This window comes from Trachypithecus francoisi, unplaced genomic scaffold (assembly GCF_009764315.1).
Source record: "Trachypithecus francoisi isolate TF-2019V2 unplaced genomic scaffold, Tfra_2.0 Lachesis_group11, whole genome shotgun sequence".
NCBI classification, from domain to species: Eukaryota; Metazoa; Chordata; class Mammalia; order Primates; family Cercopithecidae; genus Trachypithecus; species Trachypithecus francoisi.
Genome location: NW_022681456.1, coordinates 22,531,471 through 22,554,743, shown reverse-complemented (window position 1 = coordinate 22,554,743; position 23,273 = coordinate 22,531,471). Strand labels below are relative to the sequence as shown.

At 48.1% G+C, this 23,273-nt stretch overlaps 2 protein-coding genes across 18 annotated transcripts in view; one reads left to right on the top strand and one right to left on the bottom strand.

The window, feature by feature from the left end:
- TCTN1 (tectonic family member 1) overlaps positions 1–5,698 on the top strand; it is a 40,596-nt gene extending 34,898 nt beyond the window's left edge. For 6 of the 15 annotated variants that reach the window (XM_033220618.1, XM_033220614.1, XM_033220619.1 and 3 more), the window contains 3 exons: positions 1,723–1,848; positions 2,272–2,416; positions 3,541–3,633. In XM_033220618.1, the coding sequence (XP_033076509.1) occupies positions 1,723–1,848; positions 2,272–2,415 (270 nt within the window). In that variant the 3' untranslated portion in view covers position 2,416; positions 3,541–3,633. Of the gene's footprint in view, positions 1–1,707; positions 1,849–2,271; positions 2,417–3,540; positions 3,634–5,672 lie in introns of those variants that run through there. The other 9 variants (XR_004439586.1, XM_033220617.1, XM_033220613.1 and 6 more) reach the window with 4 other exon arrangements.
- The window catches only part of HVCN1 (hydrogen voltage gated channel 1), a 40,320-nt gene continuing 20,343 nt past the window's right edge, over positions 3,297–23,273 (bottom strand). Inside the window, exons 1-6 of one of the 3 annotated variants that reach the window (XM_033220623.1) lie at positions 20,966–21,147; positions 15,826–16,110; positions 10,016–10,120; positions 5,695–5,926; positions 4,666–4,778; positions 3,297–3,978 (exon numbers count right to left, since the gene is read on the bottom strand). In XM_033220623.1, coding sequence (XP_033076514.1) covers positions 3,913–3,978; positions 4,666–4,778; positions 5,695–5,926; positions 10,016–10,120; positions 15,826–16,110; positions 20,966–21,043 — 879 coding nt within the window. In that variant the 5' untranslated portion in view covers positions 21,044–21,147 and the 3' untranslated portion in view covers positions 3,297–3,912. Of the gene's footprint in view, positions 3,979–4,665; positions 4,779–5,694; positions 5,927–10,015; positions 10,121–15,825; positions 16,111–20,965; positions 21,148–23,273 lie in introns of those variants that run through there. The other 2 variants (XM_033220624.1, XM_033220625.1) reach the window with 2 other exon arrangements.

The window sequence follows — 23,273 nt, the reverse complement described above, 5'->3', positions numbered from 1 at the left end:
TTAGCCTGTAATTGCCCAGCTTGTTCTTGTCAAGCTTTCTTCAGACCTCTCATTATCTGCTCCGAGTATTTCTAGCATGGGCATAACAGGGATGAGGACTGCTCACTTCTCTGATCCGCCCTCCCACCGAGGCCAGCAGAGACCCGGGATTACTCTATTCCACTGCGAAGTCTTGGCTCAACTCTCCCGCCAGAACCAGGCACATTGCTTCTGGCTTCTTGGCCATGGCTGAAGACATGCAGTTATTACTCCTCAGAAGGGAAGATACGGGTTGGGAGGAGAGGCAGCAGTGCGCACACAGCATTGTCAGGGTCTATGCTGATCCTGAATGCTCAGAGGGCCTGCAGCAGTGGATTTTGTACCAACTCTGCCGGCAACCCAGGTAGAGGCAGGCACGAGCACCTGCTAAACTCAGTTTCCACCAGCTGCATGCTGCATCGTCTCCTAAGAACCGGATATTCGAGAGGATTGTTCAGCCTGCACGGTTTTTAAAGGCAGTTCCAAGCTAAGGAATTCCATCAGTGCTTTTTTCGCAGCCACCAAATTTAGCAGGCCTGTGAGGCTTTCATGTCCTGAACAGATGTATTTTAAAGCTTTTTTTTTTTTTTTTTAATGAAAACATCTCATACATACACAAAAGTAGAATAGTACCATGGAGTCCCCACGTACCCAGCCTGCAGCTTCAACAGTTACCCCATTTGCCAACTGGAGAGACTGCAAAGGCAAGAAAAAGTCCTGGAAGTCCCACAGCCCCTTTTTCCCTTGGGTCAGAGGCCTTAGAGCTGGCTCCCAAAGCAGCCAACCAAATGGGCAGCTCAGCTCCTTCATGGCATCAGCAGTGTTCCTGGTGCAGATGAAGAGTTGATGTCTGACAACATACTGACACTGCCTGGTTACCCAAATGTCACATCTTAAGTGCCAGTTGATGAAATTAGATAGAAGGCACTTAAATTTCCCCTAAGAGCATTTTAACATGACATGCAATCAGGTTTTATTTGTCTGCTAATAATTATTTCTTCCCCTCCATCCCTCCCACCAGTTTCTTTCCTGAAGTCTGTGAGGCAGGTGTAAACAGGTAGATGAAGTTAGAGCAGTTATGGCCCTAAAGGGTCCACAGTTGAATATCGGCACTACCACAGTTTCAGGTGATGTCGATTTTTTTAGAAATAGAAGGGGATGGGCCGGGCGCGGTGGCTCAAGCCTGTAATCCCAGCACTTTGGGAGGCCGAGACGGGCGGATCACGAGGTCGGGAGATCGAGACCATCCTGGCTAACACAGTGAAACCCCGTCTCTACTAAAAAATACAAAAAACTAGCCGGGCAAGGTGGTGGGCGCCTGTAGTCCCAGCTACTCCGGAGGCTGAGGCAGGAGAATGGTGTAAACCTGGGAGGCAGAACTTGCAGTGAGCTGAGATCCGGCCACTGCACTCCAGCCCGGGCGACAGAGCGAGACTCCGTCTCAAAAAAAAAAAAAAAAAAAAATAGAAGAGGATGGAAAAATTATGCTTTAGTTGTTAAAAATATTTTTGGGGCATTGAGTTACTTTAAAATACGTACTTTCTCTAAGCTGTTTTTATCTGAACTACTAGAGTCTATTCATTTTCTTATTCAGAACATTTTGTAATATATGAAACCTTTTATAATTAACACTCTGAACTGCAGATTAAGTCTGACTTGCGGTTGTGTAAGATTCTAATGGATTAACAGCATTCTGTTTTGCAGGATTCCTGCCAGCTCCCAGGGGCTTTGGTTATAGAAGTGAAGTGGACCAAATACGGATCCCTACTGAATCCACAGGCCAAAATAGTCAATGTAACTGCAAATCTAATTTCATCCTCCTTTCCTGAGGTAGGTCTAACCTAGTTTAAAGGCATATGTTAAGACAGAAGTCTAGACACAACTCAAGTGTGGTAGGTGACAGGTATTACTTTGTGTAAAAGATTATAATTTAAACCATGGGGGTTCATAAAATATTTCAGCATTCTTTTTTACTTAGAAGGAAACACTGATGATGGTTCTATTTACATTAGCATTCTGGTTTCGATGGGATCTTTAAAATTCTCATGAAAATTATGACTGATATTCATGTGTTAATCAGACACCCTGGTAAAATTGTTTTCCTCATCCAAGTTAATGGCTGATTAGTGCTCCAGGATCTATCAGATTCATGAACTGACAGTGGTTGAGTGAGGAAGAGAATGAAAAGTGTCTCATTGTTGTCATTCTGGGAGCACACTGGAGGGTGGGCCTTGCTCTCTCTGTTTATTACAGGCCAACTCAGGAAATGAAAGGACGATTCTTATTTCTACTGCGGTTACTTTTGTGGATGTGTCTGCACCTGCAGAGGCAGGCTTCAGAGCTCCGCCAGCCATCAATGCCAGGCTGCCCTTTAACTTCTTCTTCCCGTTTGTTTGACGTAAGTCATCGCTTGAGGAAACTACGCCCCTCCTCTGAGGTCATCCCCTGTGGAAAGTGCATGTGGGGCTAGAAGTCCTTAGGGGACACTGCATTTTATACTTTTTGAGGGTCTTGCTTTGTCACTCAGGCTGGAGTGCAGTAGTGTGATCATGGCTCACTGCGGCCTTGACCTTCTGGGCTTGAGTGATCCTCCCACCTCAGCCTCCTAATAGCTGGGACTACAGGTACACACCACAACACCTGGCTAATTTTAATATATTCTGTAGAGATGGGGTCTTGCTGTGTTGACCAGGCTGGTCTCAAACTCCTGGGCTCAGGTGCTCCTCCTGCCTCAGCCTCTGAAAGTGCTGAGATTACAGGTGTGAGCCACCATGCCTGGCCTTATTATACTTCTAACCTTTGAGGTTGCCTCCAAACCAGCACACTGCCCTTCTCCACTCCCTTCCCACCTTTCTTCCTTTTGGAAATGTTATTCTGTCTGACTTTTGAATGGGGAATACGCTTAACACATGGGTCATAGATAGAACCCAAAAAGTCTTTGGGGAGATGGTAAAGAAAATGAACGGGCCTTGAAGCAGCAGAGGCACAGGGGATTTGGCCAGTTCATTCATCCCTGCTTTGAGTTATTTTAAAAATATTCAGTTCAGGTTTTTTCCTTTTTAGGTCGGGTTGCAGTGAGTACAAAAAATAGCAAAATATTAGATAAAATCGTGCGAGAAGAGCACACAGCCTTACAAGGGATCTTCCCCCGAGTACCATGTTAATTATAGTGGAGTCTTGGGTCTCATTGCCATTTCTGCACCAGGTACTATAGCTAGCTTGCTCTCTGCCTGGCAGGCTGGTATGGGTGCCACAGAGGAAAGAATACAGTAGGAGGATCCAGGGGAAAGAGAGAGTTTATTTTATACAGTAATTGTACAGTAATTGAGGAAAAATGTCAGGTGGCAGAACGCAATGGAGCCACCTAGAAGCTGGCTGATGCAGCTGGGGCACACAGAGGAGGGGCCTGGGTACCCCTTTTGGGGAAACTGAGACAAGGGAAGCTATTTAGAACAGCTTGAAAATAAGAGACTTTTCTAGAATGGGGTGGCAGCTAAAGTAGCTTCTTTTTCTTTCTTTCAGAATGCTCATACGAAAGGATGCATCAATTCCTTAATATACACGTGAAATTTGAAAACTGTACATTCGATGAGACTAAATTTTATATACAACTAGAATTGTCCAGCTTTGTTCCTCATTTTCAAGCAAGGCTAAAGTGTTCAACATGAGAAAATGTGATACCTTTGATACAGTGTTGGGTGGGAATGGATGGGCAGCTCTTGATGGTACTGGACCTTCCACAAGGCTGTGTCCACCCAGAATCCATGCTGGCAGGAGGGAGGCAGAGGCATCAAACCAAACCTCTCACCAGGTGGCCCAGGAGGGGCAGCTGTTCCTCACATGACAGCACAGGCCCATGAGGCAGTGTCTTCTCTGCGGGGAGCTGGTCTGGGTCTAGTTCACTTCACCAAGAAGTCCATGCTGTCGCAATAGCTTGTTAAGTCTTTCAATTTCTTGTTCCTATTGCAAAAGCAGACAAACACTGGAATTTACTTTGAGCCTCGCCAGGGATGTGACAATCATTCAGTGAGCCCCAGGCACAGAGCCACAGAGATGAATGAAAGCTACACTCTGTGGCATTCAGTCTGCTGAGGAGACTGCTACAATCATAGGCTCCACTGAGCAGCAGTGACAGCAGTGAGAAGACAAAGGTGGGGGACCTGGCAGAGCCCCGGGGTGTGGGGGTGGGCACAGCTTCAGGGAGGATATGATGCCTGGGCTGGATCTGAAAGGATAAGGCAGGCTCAGCCCAGGGAAGGGCGCTCTAGGTGCATGAGCAGCGCTGTGCTGCAGGCGGCTGCTGTAGCAGAGGCCAGCTTCTCAGATGTCTTTTTGTTGTTGTTGTTGAGACAGAGTTTTGCTCTTGTTGCTCAGGCTGGAGTGCAATGGTGCAATCTTGGCTCACCGCAACCTCTGCCTCCCAGATTCAAGCGATTCTGCTGCCTCAGCCTCCTGAGTAGCTGGGATTACAGGCATGCGCCACCACGCCCGGCTAATTTTGTATTTTTAGTAGAGACAGGGTTTCTCCATGTTGGTCAGGCTGGTCTCGAACTCTGGACCTCAGGTGATCCACCTGCCTCAGCCTCCCAAAGTGCTGGGATTACAAGCATGAGCCACCATGCCTGGTCCCCAGATGTGTCTTCTTACCTTCTCAGAGCAGCTGAACTCAAGGTGTTGAATCTTGGCGGCCAATTGTACATTCATCTGTTTTAACCTTAAGAGTTGCCGTTCTGAACGTGTCTTAACTGAGATGATAATCCCTGAAATAAAATTGGGGGTCTCAGTGATACCGGTTTCTAACTTAACCACTCAGGAAAAAAAATCTGTATTCTTACACCCGTATAGCGTTGGGAGGAATGGTGACAGACACATGAGACAGTCATCACTTTAGGGCATCAGAGCTGGGAAGTCAGGGTTTCATGTCTGAGCTACTTAGTCCCCAGTTACGCAGTATCTCTCTATAGCTGGCATGGCTGAGTAATCCTTAAAAATAATCGCTGACAAGATGAACATTAGGCTTCTTAACCTAGAACCTGTTCACAATCATATGGGTGCATAGCAGCAGTGTGCACAGATACCACGAAAACACAGGCTGGGAAATGCCCCCTTTCTCCATAACAGGCATCTTCCGTAGGAACTGAAAGGCTTTTTTTCTTTCCTTTGACAGAGTCCAGTTTTTTTTTTTTTTTTTTTTGAGATGGGGTCTCGCTCTGTCACCCAGGCTGGAGTGCGGTGGTACAATCTTGGCTTACTGCAGCCTCCAAATCCTGGGCTCAAGCGATCCTCCCACCTCAGCCCCCCCCCCCCCACCCAGTGGCTGGGACTACATGTGTGCACCACCACACCCAACTGATGTTTCTGTTGCCCAGGCTGGTCTTGAACTCCTGGGCTCAAGTGATCCTCCTGCCTTAGCCTCCCAAATTGCTGGGATTACAGGCATGACCGTTGTACCCAACCATTTCATTTTATTTGCTTGACATAAACCTGCTCATAACCAGCTCCTAAAAGGGCTGAAGAGGAAGAAGGGAGGAGAGGGAGGTGAGGGGGGCAGTGGGGAGGCCTCCATAATGGGAGCCACTGTGAGCTTCGGCGCCCAGAGTGACTGTGCCGCCAGGCCTCGGCTGTATGCCTGAGCCCCCGCTCTCCATCCACAGCCTGGGAGTGCAGGAGACGTACCGTTGATGATCCGGGCCACCCGCCACAGCCGAAGCAGAATCAGCAGGCCCAGAGCCTCAAACTCGTGCTCCCGGACCAGGAGGGCAACGTCGAGGACGAATGAGACCACCACCACGACGGCATCCAGGATCTCAAACTTGTGGTGAAAGAACTCCAGGCGGAAGACAAATAATTTAAGGATAATCTCCATCATAAAAAAGACCAAGATGGTGATGCTCATGCAGTGGAATACCTGAAGGGGACAAGGAACCACAGTCAGGGGAGATCGGGCCTCTGGGAGGTCAAGCTGCCCTCGCATGCACCTGCCTGGTCACCAGCAAGAGAATTCATCTGTTGGACAAATCCAGATGCCCAGTGCTGGAAACACAGCTGTGAATACAACAGATGAGGCACCTGCTCTCTAAAGGGCAATTAGGTAATGTTGGAATTAAAGCGTCCTCCAGACCCTTTGGACCAGCAATTCCGTGGCTAAGAACTTATCCTACAGCTGAGCTCCCGTGTGCACAGGGACTAAGGATATTTACTGCAGCACTGTTTGCAGAGCAAATATTTTCTTCATTGTTTGTAAGATAACAGAAATGTCCGTTAGACAGAAATGTCCATTAGAAGGTACTCTTGAAATGAATGGTGGCACCTCCATATGGGGCCCTAAGGACACAATTGTTAAAAAGATTAAGCTGGGTGTGGTGGCTCGAGCCTATAGTCCCAGTTAGGAGGCTAGGTGGGGCCTCCTGCCCAGAGCCCAGTTTGAGGCCAGCCTGGGCAACATAGCAAGACCCCATCTCTAAAATAACTGAATGAATGAATGAATGAATGGAGGCAGATCCATATGTTCCAATTAGGAGTGATCACCAAGGTAAGTGAAAAGGGTTCCGAGATCTTGATCTAGTCCTGGCTGGGCACAGTGGCTCATGCCTGTAATCCCAGCACTTTGGGAGGCTGAGGCAGGTAGATCACTTGAGGTCAGGAGTTTGAGACCATCTTGGCCAACATGGTAAAAACCTGTCTCTACTAAAAAAAATACAAAAAGTGAGCCAGGTGTGTTGGTGCACACCTGTAGTCCCAGTTGGGAGGCTGAGGCAGGAGAATTGCTTGAACCCAGTGGAGAGGTTGCAGTGAGCCGAGATTGCACCACTGCACTCCAGCCTGGGTGACAAGTCAGACTCTGTCTCAAAAAATAAAAATAGGCTGGGTGCGGTGGCTCAAGCCTGTAATCCCAGCACTTTGGGAGGCCGAGACGGGCAGATCACAAGGTCAGGAGATCGAGACCATCCTGGGTGAAACCCCGTCTCTACTAAAAAAATACAAAAAACTAGGAGGGTGTGGTGGTGGGCACCTGTAGTCCCAGCTACTTGGGAGGCGGAGGCAGGAGAATGACGTAAACCTGGGAGGTGGAGCTTGCAGTGAGCTGAGATCTGGCCACTGCACTTCAGCCTGGGCGACAGAGCAAGACTCCGTCTCAAAAAAATAAATAAATAAAATAAAAATATAAAATAAAATAAGCAGTCCTCACACCAAGATAACCATTTCCAGATCTGGGGCAGGGAAGGTACAATGTGGGCAAGGATGTCTTGTGCCAGAAAGCAAGGAAGTCTTCAAAGACATCACAGAGTCATGTCAACAGGACCCAGCAGTCAGCTTGAAGAGGTTCACAGTGACAACATTTGGGACAATCTGAACATTGAAAAGAATGACTAAGATTGATTGTAACACAGTGAATAAAAAAAATTCACAGTGCAGCACATACACCCATACACACACACACACACGTGGGAAAACAGGGAAGTGCTTTTTTATAGAAGAGTACCGACTACTAAATGTAGAAGGAAAGACAGAATTGGAAAATCACCATTTTGCATCCCCTAGTGTAGTCACTGACTCAGGCAAGGATCACCAACATATGCCAACTGGGGAAGAGGATATTTGCATGCTACCAAAGGAGTACCGGGTAGATCATTTACCACTGCAACAGGAAAAATGCCCCTGGCCAGTGGAGCAGTCCAGCATTTACTACCTAAATCAAGTGACCTAACTGAGTGGGACCCCTGGCGTGTGCCTCCTGAAAATGCCACATCCAGACCATCACCCGCCAATGAGGACTCCCTGCTGATCAAGCCCTGGACCTAACCGTGGTGTGCAGGAAATAAGGCAGGAGAAGTCAAACTCATCAGACAAATCCAGAACATGGGACATTCTACTGGCTGGGCTCTTCCAAGAGTCATGGTCATGAAGGAAAAAGAAAAGCAGGAGGATTTATCTAGATTAAGAAAGCCCAGGGAGGCTGTGTGCGGTGGCTCACGCCTGTAATCCCAGCACTTTGGGAGGCCAAGACAGGATTACTTGAGCCTGGGAGTTCAAGACCAGCCTGGGCAACACAGGGAAACTCTTTATCTATAAAAAATTTAAAAATTAGCTAGGTGTGGTGGTATATGCCTGTGATTCTAGTTACTCAGGAGGCTGAGGCAGGAGGAAGGCTTGAGCCCATGAGGTCAAGGCTGCAGTGAGCTGTTAGTGCTACTGCACTCCAGGCTGGGTGACAGCAAGACTGTGTCTCAAGGAAAAAAACAAAAAAACTCCAAGGAGACAAAACCAAATAGAATATTGGAATTCTCTATCCTAGTTTGAAAAAAAGTGCCATTAAAGACATTCTTGGGCTGGGCATGGTGGCTCGTGCCTGTAATCCTAGCACTTTGGGAGGCTGAGGTGGGCAGATCACTTGAGGTCAGGAGTTTGATACCAGCCTGGCCAACATGGTGAAGTCTCGTCTCTACTAAAAATACAAAAATTAGCTGGGTGTGGTGGCGGGCACCTGTAATCCCAGTTACTCTGGATCCTGAGGCAGGAGAATCGCTTTAACTCAGGAGGCGGACGTTGCAGTGTGATGAGATCGTGCCACTGCACTCCAGTCCGGGCGATAGAGACTCTGTCCCCCAAAAATAAAAAGAGACATTTGGGATGAGTGAGTGAATAAAAGTGGTTGTTAGGTGGGACTATTGATCTTATTTTAGGTCTGATGATGCTCTCATGGCTCCATGGGAGAAAAACCTTATTAGGCACATTGTTAGGAGTGAAGGTTTGTGACGTCAAATGGTCAGATGGAAATGTGTGTGCATCTGTGGGGATATATAGTGACAAAGCAAACAGCAAAATGTGTCTTTGCCATTTTTCATAATAAAAAGTTGAGAGTAAAAAGACAATATGGCAGGTATGTTAATGGATTCTATTAAAAATAGAGGAAGAAAGCCAAGTGCAGTGTTGCACGCCTGTAATTCCAGCACTTTGGGAGGCAGAGGTGGGTGGATCGTTTGAGCCCAGGGGTTCAAGACCCCAGTCTCTGAGAAACATGAAAGCAATTATTTAGGAGAAAATAGATGGACAGGGAAGATTCTCCTTTCATGCTGGCATAGGAGATGTCACAGAGCTGCCTCTGGGAAAGGTACCAGGAAGAAGGAGGAGGTTTAACATTTCCTTCTGCCTTTTTCACTACTTGCAAAGACATATATTTACATATCAATTCCATTTTGTTTTTCCAAAAAAGGGCATGGCGGGGGGTGGGGGATGGGAAATGCCTTTTTTTTTTCTGGAGACGGAGTTTTGCTCTTGTTGCCCGGGCTGAAGTGCAGAGGCGCTATCTCGGCTCACTGCAACCTCCGCCTCTGGGGTTCAAGTGATTCTCCTGCCTTGGCCTCCTGAGTAGCTGGGATTACAGGCCTGCGCCACCATGTCCAGCTAATTTTTTGTATTTTCAGTAGAGACGGGGTTTTATTATGTTGGCCAGGCTGGTCTCGAACTCCTGACCTCAGGTGATCCACCCACCTCATCCTCCCAAAGTGCAGAGATTACAGCTGTGAGCCACCGTGCCCAGCCAGGGATGATTTTAACTCTCCTGATCTCCTCCCTTGGCACCGAGACAGGGTGTGTCCACCACCCTTTGCCTGAACGTCTGGGATGGGCTCAGTAACTGAATCAGTGAATAAACAGCACATCCCCTGATGGCCCAGCCTGGGGACCATGCAGACCATCAACAGAAGACAGGAGAAATGCGCCTCCTGAGCCAGAGATGGCAGAGTGGATCCACCCCACATGCTCCAGCTCACTAGCCTAGCATCGCCCAGGATTCCAGCCATCATGTGAAACAAGGTTTCCTGCTTGTAGTAAATGCTAATCCATAATCTGGAAAGGAAGATGAAAACACCTATTAAACTACCACAGACCTTGCTACTCCAAGTGGGGTGTCAGCTGCTCCACTCTGCACCCCTACTGTGCAGATAACACAAGCAAAACATATCAGTAAGACCCCAGAAGAGCTGTCGACCCCTACCGTGGCGGCATAGTTGTTCTTGTCAGGCTTGATGATATTCAGGTCCAGGATGAGCTCAGCAAGCACCAGGAGGGCGTCCAGAACCACCAAGCAGATGATGATGACCTGCGGGCCAAGGGAAGGCACCAGAGACCATGAGACCCACACGGAGGCCCTCACTCTTCCCATGATTAAGAGCTGGCTTGGAAGCACGTGGGTGAAACCACTGGGCAAAGCCATTAAGGGTGGGAGGCTATTGCTATAGTTCGCCAGAGGCCCCACCGGGATGGTGGCTGCACAGGGCCAGCTCCTCTCTGATAGAAGCCACCAGCCTCCTTCCCGCCACCCTCCTGGCCTGCTCTGCCTCTAGGTGGTGCCCACCTTCCCTGCCCTCCCAGAACATGTCTGGCTCATTTTCTGACCCTTGGTCAGTTTCTCAAATACCACCTCTCAAACCAAACTGCCCATACCTACATGGCAATAAATAATCAGTTTTTAAGTGTGTATATGTATACATATATATATATATATTTTTTCCTGAGACAGTCTTGTTTTGTCACCCAGGCTGGAGTACAATGGCATGATCTCGGCTCAATGCAACCTCTACCTCCTGAGTTCAAGCAATTCTCCTGCCTCAGCCTCCCGAGTATCTGGGATAACAGGCACACACCACCATGCCTGGCTAATTTTTGTATTTTTAGTAGAGATGGTGTTCCACCATGTTGGCCAGGCTGGTCTCAAGCTCCTAACCCCCAAGTGATCCACCCACCTTGGCCTCCCAAAGTGCTGGGATTACAGGCGTGAGCTACCGCGCCCAGGCAAGTTTGTATTTTTCTATTCCTGGGGCCTGCTGTTGCTGGGGTGCTCACAGAACAGATGCTCAATAAATAACTCAACACAGCCCTGCCTCAGCAGTCTGAGTCCTGGAGGGGACCTTGGGGACTGCCGACTGCAGGCTCCTCAGCTACAGGGACGGCTGCTGTGCTTACAAACCAGCTTCTGCCCGGAGATGTGAGGTGCCTGCCCCAGCTCACATGTGCCCACAGTGGGTGAAGAGGGTGAAGGGGAGAGGAGTCCCGGTGTCCTGGAGAATTAAAGAGAGCTGCTATGGGAAACACAACCTCGTGAGCTTTGTGATGGGCTGACAGAGGACAGGTGGGGAACAGTGTGGAGTGGGTGGGTGGTCTCACTGATTGGCAGCTGTGGGAAGCAGCTGGTAGTGATGGCAGTCATGGTGACAGCTGGTGATGTTGGCGAGGGCACTGATGGCAGGGTGAAGGTGACAGCGTTGGGAATACCATAATGGCAGTGGAAATGTAGCAGTGGGAGGAGCCCCACAGGACTGTGAGTGACCCTTCTGTTCCCTTGGAAATTCCGGACCATCACCATCCCCTGCCACTCGCACTCTCAGATCAGTAGATTCTGGCCTCTGAAAATTAATCTGCCACTATCTTGGCAATTTCTGCAGTTTCAGTTTAAAATTAAACAAGTTCAGGCCTCTGCAAGAACAGACTATTAATTCTTTGATCCTTTCAACCTGTAGGTAATTATTTCAGTAATTAAAGTATTCTATGATGTGGTTTGTTGTGAAAATTGCATGGCAAATTGCCTTGTAATGAAGTTTTCACACATTCCAAATTCAGCAAGCTTAATAAAGGTGCAAGCCTCTAGTGGGGTTTTTGTTGTTGTTTTTCCTTGGCTTTATTTTGGAACTAAAGGGATCTGAGAGCTCATATGAGGTAAAACCAAGCCACAGAGCTACAAGGAACAGACCCAATATTCAGCCATGAAAAGGATGAGGTTCTGACCCACACTACTATGAAATCGTCATACTAAGTGAAAGAAGGCAGACAGAAAAGATCATACATTATATGATCCCATCTATATGAAATGTCCAGAAATGGCAAATCCAGAGAGAGAATGCAGGTTCACAGTTGCCTGGGGCTGGGGGAGGGGGAATGGGGAGTGACTGCTAATGGGTACCAGGTTTCCATTTGAAAATGCTCTGGGGTCAGGCACCGTGGCTCATGCCTGTAATCCCAGCACTTTGGGAGGCCGAGGCAGGCAGATCACCTGAGGTCAGGAGTTCGAGACCAGCCTGGCTAACATAGTGAAACCCTGTTTCTACTAACAGTACAGAAAATTAGCTGGGCATGGTGGCATGTGTCTATATTCCCAGCCACTTGGGAGGCTGAGGCAGGAGAAGCTTGAACTTGGGAGGCGGAGGTTGCAGTGAGCCGAGATCACATCATTGCAGTCCAGCTTGGGCAACAAGAGCAAAACTCCATCTCAAAAAGAAAAAAGAAAAAAAAGAAAATGCCCTGGAAGTAGATAGTGGTGACTTGTACAACACTGTGAATGTATTAAATAAATACCACAGAATCATTTACTTAAAAATGATTATTATGTGAATCTCACCTCAGTTTAAAAAACAATGCAAAAGAAAAATGAGAGACAGACCAACCCAAGGTCACAAAACTACGATGCCTGGATAATAACCCCGGCCTCTATGAAAATTCATCCCTGGGGCCCTGAATCTGCCAGTTCACAGGGAGTGTTGCTTCTGAGGGGAACCAGGTCACAAGGAAAATTGCTGAGAATTCAGAGAAGCTGCTTCATTCCAAATCCTCACCCTGGCAAAGACTACAGAGTCCGCGCTGTGGGGCGGCCAGTCCTGGGCTCAGCTCCCAGCTCCCCCATCTGCCTGGACCTTGGACACATCTCTCATCGCTGGAACCTTCACTGTCCTCACGGGGAAGATGGAGTGGGCCCCATTTTCTACCCCAGAGCAACAATGGGAGCATGATGTGAGTGAAGTATGAAGAGCGCTTAGCACAGGGCTGGCCTGCGGTGCATGGGAATAAAAGTGAAGCTCCCTGACTCCTGGGACCACCTTCCCTTGGCTCAACTCTGTCCTGTCATTCATGGCTTCCTTAGGCCCTGAATCACCCCGTATTCTCTCCCTTGGTGGTGCCATCCCATGTAAGAAGGGACCGCAGTTAACAATATATCAAGCACCTTGGCCATCTCAAACCACTCAAGAAAGGGATCCCAGGAGCTTCCTGGATGCTGATCCTACCTGCAGAAACCACAACCTCTGAGCCTCCCCACCTACTCCAGTGTGGCCTCACTGCTGCCACTGAGTCCCTCTACAAATCTGATCCCCCCACCCACACACTTACAGCTTTCAAAGGTAGCCCACGACCCATGGATGACCTTCTCTGGCCTCTTGCCAGTTGCCTGCTGGCAACACCCACACCCCATCCATGTGCACCCTTCTTAATTCCTCCAATGCTGCAAGCCCTTGGCAAAGGAAGCCCCTCTACCTGGAAGCCTCCCACGCCATCCATCCACGGGGTTCACTCCTGCTCAGCATGCAGGTGTCACCTCCTCCAACTCCAGTCCCTGATCAGTCCCCCACCCCCAGGACCTCTCAAAGCCTCCCTCCTCCCTGAGGAGGGCTTCTCTCCATCTGTAACCAATGTGTCTCAGTGATGGCTCCCATCAGTCCTGCCTCTCTGCAGCCTGCCAAATCCTCAATGAGGGCAAAGATATGTCTGCCACATTTGTCACTGTACACAGCAGGTGCTCAAAAAGTGACTGTTGGGTAGGTGAATAAACACCTCCACTCACTTTATGACAGGCATTCGTCTTTTTCCCCAGCAGGAGTGTCTCTGGGGGTCCCAGCTCAGGGGCCAGCCCCCAGCCCTAAGCCCTAAGCCCAGGGAGGAGGGGGACATCCTGAGGGGGTGGCCCAGGGCTCCCCTTGCAGCTGCAAGGAAGCTGGTTCCTTCCTTCTGCTCCTGAAATTGAGGGTTTGGGATTTCAACCCCCAACAACTTAATAGCATGTTTCCTTTCCCATCACAGCCACAGAGGAGCTGGGCCACCAGGCGCTCTGGCATGTCAGCTCTCTTGCTTTGCTGCTTTCAGCCACAAAAGAGTGGGGGAAGAAAAAGACCAAAATAATTTTTTTAAATCTTTTACCCTGGAATAAAGTCAGTGATGGAAGATGCAAGGGCTGCATTTCTCTGCTTCCAGAAGAGGGGCAGGCTCTAAGGAGGGACAGGTCTATTTTGTTTGGGGACACCTGCAGTAGCATCCCCCAAATGCCCACCTTTGAGAACTGTGTGCTTCCCTGTTGTCCCCAGGCCTGTGCCCTCCCGGGACTTGAATATGCTTCTAGGCACCCAGACATAGGCTCTGCCATGTTGGAATCGGGGACGGGGTCTAGAGAGGGCTGACCAGACTCCACTTGCATTTGTCCTTCAAAATCAGAAATGTCCTTCTAGACCATGTATGTTAGCTCACACCTGTAATCACAGCACTTTGGGAGGCCAAGATGGGAGGATCACTTGAGACCAGGAATTTGAGACCAGCCTGGGCAACATAGCAAGATCCCATCTCTTAAAAAAATAATAATAAAAACCCTTCTAAATGGCAGGACATGGCCAGGCATAGTGGTTCATGCCTGTAATCCCAGCACTTTGGGAGGCTGAGACGAGTGGATCACTTGAGGTCAGGAGTTTGAGACCAGCCTGCCCAATATGGTGAAACCCAGTCTCTACCAAAAATACAAAAATTAGCCAGGCATGGTGGCGGGTGCCTGTAATCCCAGCTACTTGGGAGACTGAGGCAGGAGGATAGCTTGAACCCAGGAAGCAGAGGTTGCAGTGAACTGAGATCATGCCACTGCACTCCAGCCTGGGTGACAGAGCAAGACTGTGTCTCAAACCAATCAATCAATCAGACAATGGCAGGACAATTGGCTGGGCGTGGTGGCTAAGACCTGTAATGCCAGCACTTTGGGAGGCTGAGGTGGGTGGATCACCTGAGGTAAGGGGTTCAAGACCAGCCTGACCAACATAGTGAAACCCTGTCTCTACTAAAAATGCAAAATTAGCCAGGTGTGGTGGCAGGCGCCTGTAATCGCAGCTACTTGGGAGGCTGAGGCAGGGGAATTGCTTGAACTCCATAGAAAGTTTAGTTCCCTTCACTCGTCTGTGAGGACCACCCCAGCTCTGCTTTCTCCCTGCAACCACACCTGGAGGCTATCAGCAGTGGGCTAAGGCCAGGACAGCCAGGTATTTTGGGCATCACTCCACAAGAGAGACTGAGGCCCCCAGCAGGATGGGTCTCTATGAGGCAGGGGAGCCTCTGGCACTGAGTGTTCGCAGAGTGAACGGATAAGTGTTCTTTCTGTCTCCGTTATTAACCCTTTACTTTTTTTGTGTGTGGTAAAATTTGCATAACGTAAAATATACCATTTTAAAGTTGGCATAAAATTTAGTGGCATTAAGTCCATTCACAAGGTTGTGTAACCATTACCACTATAATTCCAGAACATTTTCATCTCCTCAAACGGAAACACTCCCACCTGTGGCAGCTGCCAATCTGCTTCCTGTCTCTATGGATTTGCCTGTCCTTAGACGTTTTGTATCAATGGAATCCTACACTCTGGCCTTTTGTGTCTGGCTTCTTTCCCTCAGCACCATGTTTTCAAGGTTCATTCACATTGTGGCATGGATCAGCACTTCTTTGCTTTTGATGTTGGAATTATATTGCACTGTACGGATAGAACACATTCCATTTCACACTCATCCATTGGTGGACCCTTTCCTTTTGGATCATGGCTCTTTTCTCCCTGACAACTTAAGATCTGCCTGCCGCATGCCCAGCACAGTACAGGGTCCCCGGCACGTGGTAGGTGCTGGGCAAACACTCATAGAATGAATGAGGCAGTGACCAAATGGGCTCAGCCCGGCCGCCTGCCTCACATTTCCTGATGGCTCTCCTGCCAGCTCTGGGCATCCCGACTCCTGTCCCACCTACCTGAAACCTGTGGGAGATGAACAGTTTCCTCAACGTGCCCCTGAAGTCAAGGGGGGCCCTGGGCGCGGGGCCAGGGGCAGGGGCAGCGTCAGGGCCTGCAGCTCTGCCTTCCTCGCCTGACGCTGGTGTGGGTGGCGGCTGCTCCTCCTCCTCCTCGTCCTCTTCATTCTCCCATTTCTTGTAGTTGATGTTCCAGGCATGGTAGTCGTCCCCTACGACCGTGAAGTGCTTTAAGAACTTGCTCATCCTTTCAGCGGGAGCCACCGTGGCCCTGCGGGTGACTGCCTAGAGGGCGGGGACAGCGAGAGCTTCAGGCAGGTGGCTCTGGGGCCCTCTGGGCCATTCAGAGCCCACATGGCCCAGGCCGGGCCAGGCCACTGCAGGTGAAGATGGTCCCTGGTGCTCAGAAACCCCTGCGATCAGAGACCATGAGGTCACGGTGGTTTCTCGTGCTTTTATTTTTGGAATCCAGGGTCTCGGTGTCTATGAGGCAACAGGAAACTCCTGCCCCCAGCAGGCCTGTCGCTGTGGTCTGGTTGGTGGTAACCAACGGAATCAGTACTGCAGCCCGGTCCCAAAACACCCGCTACAGGCCCATGTGTGAATACCGGAAGGGCCGCCCCAAGGTTCAGAGACATCACAACCTGGAAACTGGAGGGGCCAGTGGGCAGGGCGTGGGGAGGGGAAGCCAAAAGTAAAAGTACCCGGAGTTTCACAGAGAAGTCATGAGATCCCCACCCATCATGCCACACATCATGACAGGCACGTGGCAGATGGACATTTTCCAAGTTCAGCCAGCGTTATTCACACAGACAGTTGTTTAAAGCAAAAGCAAATATCCCTGTGCCCTTTCTCCACTTTACCCACTTGCCCTACCAGGTATCAAATTTTACGTAAAGTTAAATAATTGAAATGTATAGGTATGAGTGCAAGAGCAGGCTACATGACTACTCATTGGGACTACTCCTACCTCATTGGGAAGAGAGAGCCCAGTGTCCCTGAGGGAGCCTAGAGGAGATGGGGTGGCAGTCCAGACTCACGAGAAAGAAAGGCTGGAGAGGCTGGGACACCTGGCTTTCTCAATAGGAAAAAAAATCCATTCCCCACCTTGCCCCCGACACAGAATACATCTGAGATGCACTTTCATCAATTTGTAAAGTGTATATAAAAAGGAACAACTTAAAAAGCCTTGGGCCAGTAACTTCATGAGCTTAGGATAGGGAAAGATTGCTTAAATAACACAAAATACCACAAAATAGGCTGGGCGCGGTGGCTCATGCCTGTAATCCCAGCACTCGTCCCATGGGCTAAGGCAAGTGGATTGCCTGACGTCAGGAGTTTGAGACCAGCCTGGCCAACATGGCGAGACCCCATCTCTACAAAACACACAAAAATTAGCTGGGTATGGTGGCGCATGCCTGTAATCCCAGCTACTCAGAAGGCTGAGGCCCCAGAATCGCTTGAAGCTGGGAGGCGGAGGTTGCAGTGAGCTGAGATCACGCCACTGCACTCCAGCCTGGGCGACAGGTTGAGATCTGTCAAAACACAAACGAACAACACAAAAACAAACACAAAATCCATAGATTTGACCACACCAAAATTATAAGCTTTACTATCACACACACACACACACACACACACACACACACACACCCTATGAAGTTAAAAGACATACCTCAGACTGGGACACCACAGACTAGGATAAATATTTGCAATGTATTTGATAGACAAAGACTTAGTAACCAGAATATATAAAGATATCTTATAAATCAAAAAGAGAAAGAAAAACTCCATGGAAAACTGGGCAGTGGACGTTAACAGGCAGGTCATGTAAGAGAAAACTCAAATAGCCAAGATGCTTATCCCCAGTAATACTCAGAAAAACGCAGAGTGAAGTAACAACAGCACATCTTTTCACTCCTCAGGTTGGCAAGAGTCTTAAAGTCTTTATCAAATATTGGTGAGGGCGTGAAGCAATGGGGTCTCTTGAATACTGAAGTTCTATAGGCACCAGCACCATCATTTTGAGGAGACATTTGGCATGATCTTGTCAAGCTAAAATTGTGCGTATCTTTCTGAATGATCTAGTGATTCTATCCCCACATAGAGTCCAAAGAGAAACTTGGGCACATGTGTGCAAATTGGTGACATGTTCAAAAACGTTTATTGCAAATATTCACCTAGTTGGGCAGGTGTGGTAGCTCACACCTTGTAATCCCCACACTTTGGGAGGCTGAGGTGGGAGGACTGCTTGAGGCCAGGAGCTGAGACCAGCCTGGGCAATATGGCAAGACCCTATCCCTAGAAAAATAATTAAAAAAAATTAGCCAGGCAGGGTAGCACACCTGTAGTCCCAGTTACTTGGGAGGCTGAGGCAGGAGGATTGCTTGAGCTTGGGAGGACGAGGCTGCAGTAAGCCATGTTCTCCAGGCTGGGCAACAGAGCGAGACTCTGTCTCAAAAAAGAAAAAAGAAAAAGAAAATTCACCTAAATGTGGGAGATAGACGAATGAATATTCTCTGTTCATGTGATGGGACACTATACAGCAGTTAAAATGAATTAACTGCATCTCAGTATGTCACTGGTGATACCCATGTGTACCCACTCAGCAGCACTGAACACAGTAGACCAATCACTTCTTTCTTCAAATGCTTCCTTCATTGGCTTCTGGGATGCCACAATCTCCTGGTTTTCCTCCTACCTCAGTGGTTGTTTCCTGCGTTTCTTTTGGTCAGTGGATACTTTAGAGGAAGACCTTACATTTAATTTTCTTTTCTTTTTTTTTTTTTTTTAAAGAGGATCTCACTCTGTCACCCAGGTTAGATGCAGGGGTGCAATCATAGCTCACTGCAGTCTTGAATTCCTGGGCTCAAGCAATTCTCCTGCCTCAACCTCCCAGGTAGTTTAGACTATGGCACACTATACTGTATCTGGCTAATTAAAACAAATTTTTTTTTAGAGATGGGGTCTTGCTATGTTGCCCAGGCTGGTCTTAAATTCCTGGGCTAAAGCAACCTTCCAGCCTCAGCTTCTCGAGTAGTTGGGATTACAGGTACATGCCACTGTGCCTGGCTTACATTTAAATATCAAGTACAACTGTATACCCAGCACCTAGAACAATGCCTCGCACTTAGCAGACACTCAATAATACTGAAATGTTTGTTAAGCAACAATGAATCTAGCAATGTGGATAGCTCCTAAAAAGTATTGATTATAAAAGAAAGATATGGAAGAATAAGAACAATGTCATAACACTTAAGCAAAAACGTTAAATATATGGAAAATATTATATACTGTTTTAGAATGTATAAAAGCATGAGTGTAAACATACACAAGAATGAGATTTCTGCTTCTGGCCTTATTACACTATAGAGTAACTAAACAGATTATCCCTCCTGCCATAACCAATTATAAAACTGGATAACATATGTGAAATTTGCTGTGATCCCTTAGAGAAGAAAAATGAATGAGGTACACCCCACAATCGCCCTGCCTTTGTGCCTGGAGGTACTTTCTGGACTGTGAAGGCAATGACTAGAGTTCAAAGCTATTGAGGCTCCCTCCCCCCTCGAGAATCTGCATGGCAATGTACCAGAAATAGGAAAGCTATGCAAAGGAGGAGATCCAAAAATATGGACTTTGGCTGAGTCCTAAACATCGTGTATATGGAACAAGATTTCATGAGGCAGGGAAAAATATAACTTTCAGGAAAAAAAAAAAACAAAAAAACAAAGAACCTTGGGGTGCTGTGAGCTGAACAACTACCAGAGATTACATAGGACTGGGTTGGGAGATATGTGAGTTCCCAACAGCCAGAGTAGAGAGACCTTACTGAACACCCTAAGCATTCAGCAGAAATCCCAGAAAAATCATGGCCTTATAAGTAGACCTAATCTAGCTTTATAGGAAGGGCCACATTACACTCATCCCAACAAAGCTTAAAAATAAGCCTTGAAATGAACAAGCTGATACCCAGGTAAATTAACTGCCTGTTGGAACAAAACTCAATACTCTATTAGGAAGACAACAACATAAACTCAACCTCATAGATGCATACTGTCTGGCATACAATAAAAATTACTAGACAGATAAAGCTGAAAAATGTGGCCCACAACTAATAGAAAAATCAGCTAATAGAAGACTCAGAATAGTTGGGCGTGGTGGCTCATGCCTGTAATCCCAGCACTTTGGGAGGCTAAGGTGGGCAGATCACCTAAGGTCGGGAGTTCGAGACCAACCTGACCAACATGGAGAAACCTCATCTCTACTAAAAATACAAAATTAGCTGGGCATGGTGGCACATGTCTCTAATCCCAGCTACTCGGGAGGCTGAGGCAAGAGAATTGCTTGAACCCAGGAAGCAGAGGTTGTGGTGAGCCAAGATTGCGCCATTGCACTCCAGCCTGGGCAACAAGAGTGAAACTCCATTTCAAAAAAAAAAAAAAAAAGACTAAAAGTGGATAGAGATAATAGAACTGGCCAAGAAAGACTTGAAAACAGATATTACAAAAATATATTCAAGAATTTCAAAGAAAACATAAACTTAATGAAGGAACAAATAAAAATCTTAACAGAGAAATGGAATCTACAAAAAAAGATCCAGATGGCTGAGCATGGGGGCTCACTCCTGTAATCCCAGCAGTTTGGGAGGCCGAGGTGGGTGGATCACCTGAGGTCGGGAGTTTGAGACCAGCCTGACCAACATGGAGAAACCCCATCTCTACTAAAAATACAAAATTAACCAGGCATTGTGGCACGTGCCTGTAATCCCAGCTACTCAGGAGGCGGAGGCAGGAGAATCGCTTGAACCCGAGAGGAGGACGTTGCGGTGAGCAGAGATTGCACCATTGCACACCAGCCTGGGCAACAAAAGTGAAACTCCATCTCACAAAAAAAGAAGGGGGAAAAAAAAACAAAAAACTGATCCAGATGGATATTTTAGAACTGAAAAGTATATATATGAAATGAAAAATCAATAGATGGGCTTAACAACTTATAACATATTACCAAAGAAAAGATCAACGAACTTAAAGACAGGGCAATAGAAAACATCAACTGGAAACACAGGGAGAAAAAAAAGCTGAAAGGAAAAACAAACAGAGCCCCAGGGACCATATCTACTAGTTTAACATATGTGTACCTGTAGTTCATGGCCCTCTAGGAATTGGCATCTCTCCTTCCCCACAGCTTCCTCGCCACACTCCAGCCACTCTTCCATCCCTCTGATGCTCCACACTGAGCCATCATGCAGGCTGTTCCCTCAACCTGGAATGCTCTTCTCCCCACTCCGAGCTTCGCTTACTCTTACTTATGCTTGAAACTTCAGCTAAAATATCAGTTCCTCAAAGAGGCCCTCCCTGACCCCTAAAATCTAAATCAGTTCCCCTCCCATTTATAACCTCTCTTCCTACTTTTCCTTCGAGAGCCCTTATGCTAGTTTCTAACTAGAAACTGTTTTGTGCCGTCATATATTTATTCCTTCTCCCTCCTCACTAGCATTTACCCTCCATGAAGTCAGGGTCTGTGTCCCCCAAGTCTTGTGTGACACCTGACCTTGAGCAGAAGCCCATCATGCACCTGTTGGCTGAGGGCACTGGTACCTCATCTCCCACGCTGGGCTCACCTCGGCCAGGCCAAATGTCTCTGAACTCCCAGGGCTGGCCAGGGTATACTTAAGCTCTCCAGGCAGCCACTAGCTATAACTCCTTCTTTTTTTTTTTTTTTTTTTTTTTTGAGATAAAGTCTTGTTCTCATCCCCCAGGCTGGAGTGCAGTAGCACGATCTCAGCTCACTGCAACCTCCGCCTCCCAGGTTCAAGCGATTCTCCTGCCTCAGCCTCCCAAGTAGCTGGGATTACAGGTGCCTGCCACCATACCTGGCTAATTTTTGTAATTTTAGTAGAGACGGGGTTTCACGATGTTAGCCAAGCTGGTCTCGAACTCCTGGCCTCAGGTGATCCACCCACCTCGGCCTCCCAAAGTGCTGGGATTACAGGTGTGAGCTACCGTGCCTGGCCATAATTCCCTTATTTGAGACAGGGTCTCGCTGTGTCACCCAGGCTGGAGTGTAGTGTGCAATCACGGTTCACCACAGCCTTGACCTCCCAGGATCAAGAGATCCTCCCACAAAAGCCTCCTGAGTAGCTGGAACTATAGGCACATACCGTCACACTTGGCTAATTTTTTGGTTTTTTTTTGTAGAGGCAGGGTTTTGCTATGTTGCCCAGGCTGGTCTCAAACTCCTGGGCTCAAGTGATCCACCCGCCTCGGCCTCCCAAAGTGCTGGGATTACAGGCGTGGGCCACCACGCCTGACTCCATACTTTCCTTTGGAAACACCTTACCTGGCAGACAAGAGCAGCCTGTCCTATTTCTCAGTAGGGTGGGAACCTCAAGGTACTTTGCAAAAACCGCATTTATATTTTACAGAAGAGGAAATTTTTCTTTCTGAAACCTTGCAACCGGTGAAGAAGCAACTTTTAGTAATTTGGGATGAAAATATCTAGGGCACTCAGCAGAGCAGAAAACATTTCTGGTTTTCAGTCAAGAGTCTGTCATGCCAGAAGCAGAAAAGTTCCAGAAAAGGGCAAAGATAGGGCTGATCAAGAGAATGTGGTGGGTCTCAGCAGCTTCACCATGCACCCCAGACTCCTGGCATTCATGGACAGACTGATCCAGTGTGGCGCACAGAGCACCTACCTTGGTGCCTGGCTCGGAGCAGCCCCAGCTCTGGAAGTGCCAGCTATGATTATCCCTTAACAACAAAAATTCGCCTGGGCGCGGTGGCTCACACCTGCCGTTCCAGCACTTTGGGAGGCCAAGATGGGCGGATCACTTGAGGTCAAGAGTTTGAGACCAGCCTGACCAATGTGGTGAAACCCCATCTCTATTAAAAACACAAAAAATAGCCAGGCGTGGTGGTGGGCGCCTGTAATCCCTGCTACTTGGGAGGCTGAGGCACGAGAATTACTTGAATCCAGGAGGCAGAGGTTGCAGTGAGCCAAGATCACGCCACTGCACCCCAGCCTAGACGACAGAGTGAGACTGTCTCAAAAAAAGAAAACAAAAAATCCCAAAACTCCTCTCCTCCAGCTTCATCACATCCTTGGATATTTTACTTCTCTGCCTACTTCCTGTGTCTGCATCCCTCAGGCTGTTAAGTTACATGAGCAGATACAGCCGCTTTGTGGCTTAAGTGATACTGAGCTGTGTTTCTGTCACTTATAACCCCAAAAGTCTACAGGTGGAGTTGCTGATGCGGGACACCCTCACAGCTCCATCTCCCGTGCAAGAATCCTTGCTGTCCCCGCTGTACCCTGATGCTCCTCTGAGGTCACCTTTCCATATCAAAGCCTGTGACCGTGACTCCAGCCTGCCTGACTGTCCCATACTCTGAGGCTGTTGAATCTGCTCTGCTTGGCAATCTCGCCCCCTGCTTCTCCTCCTATCT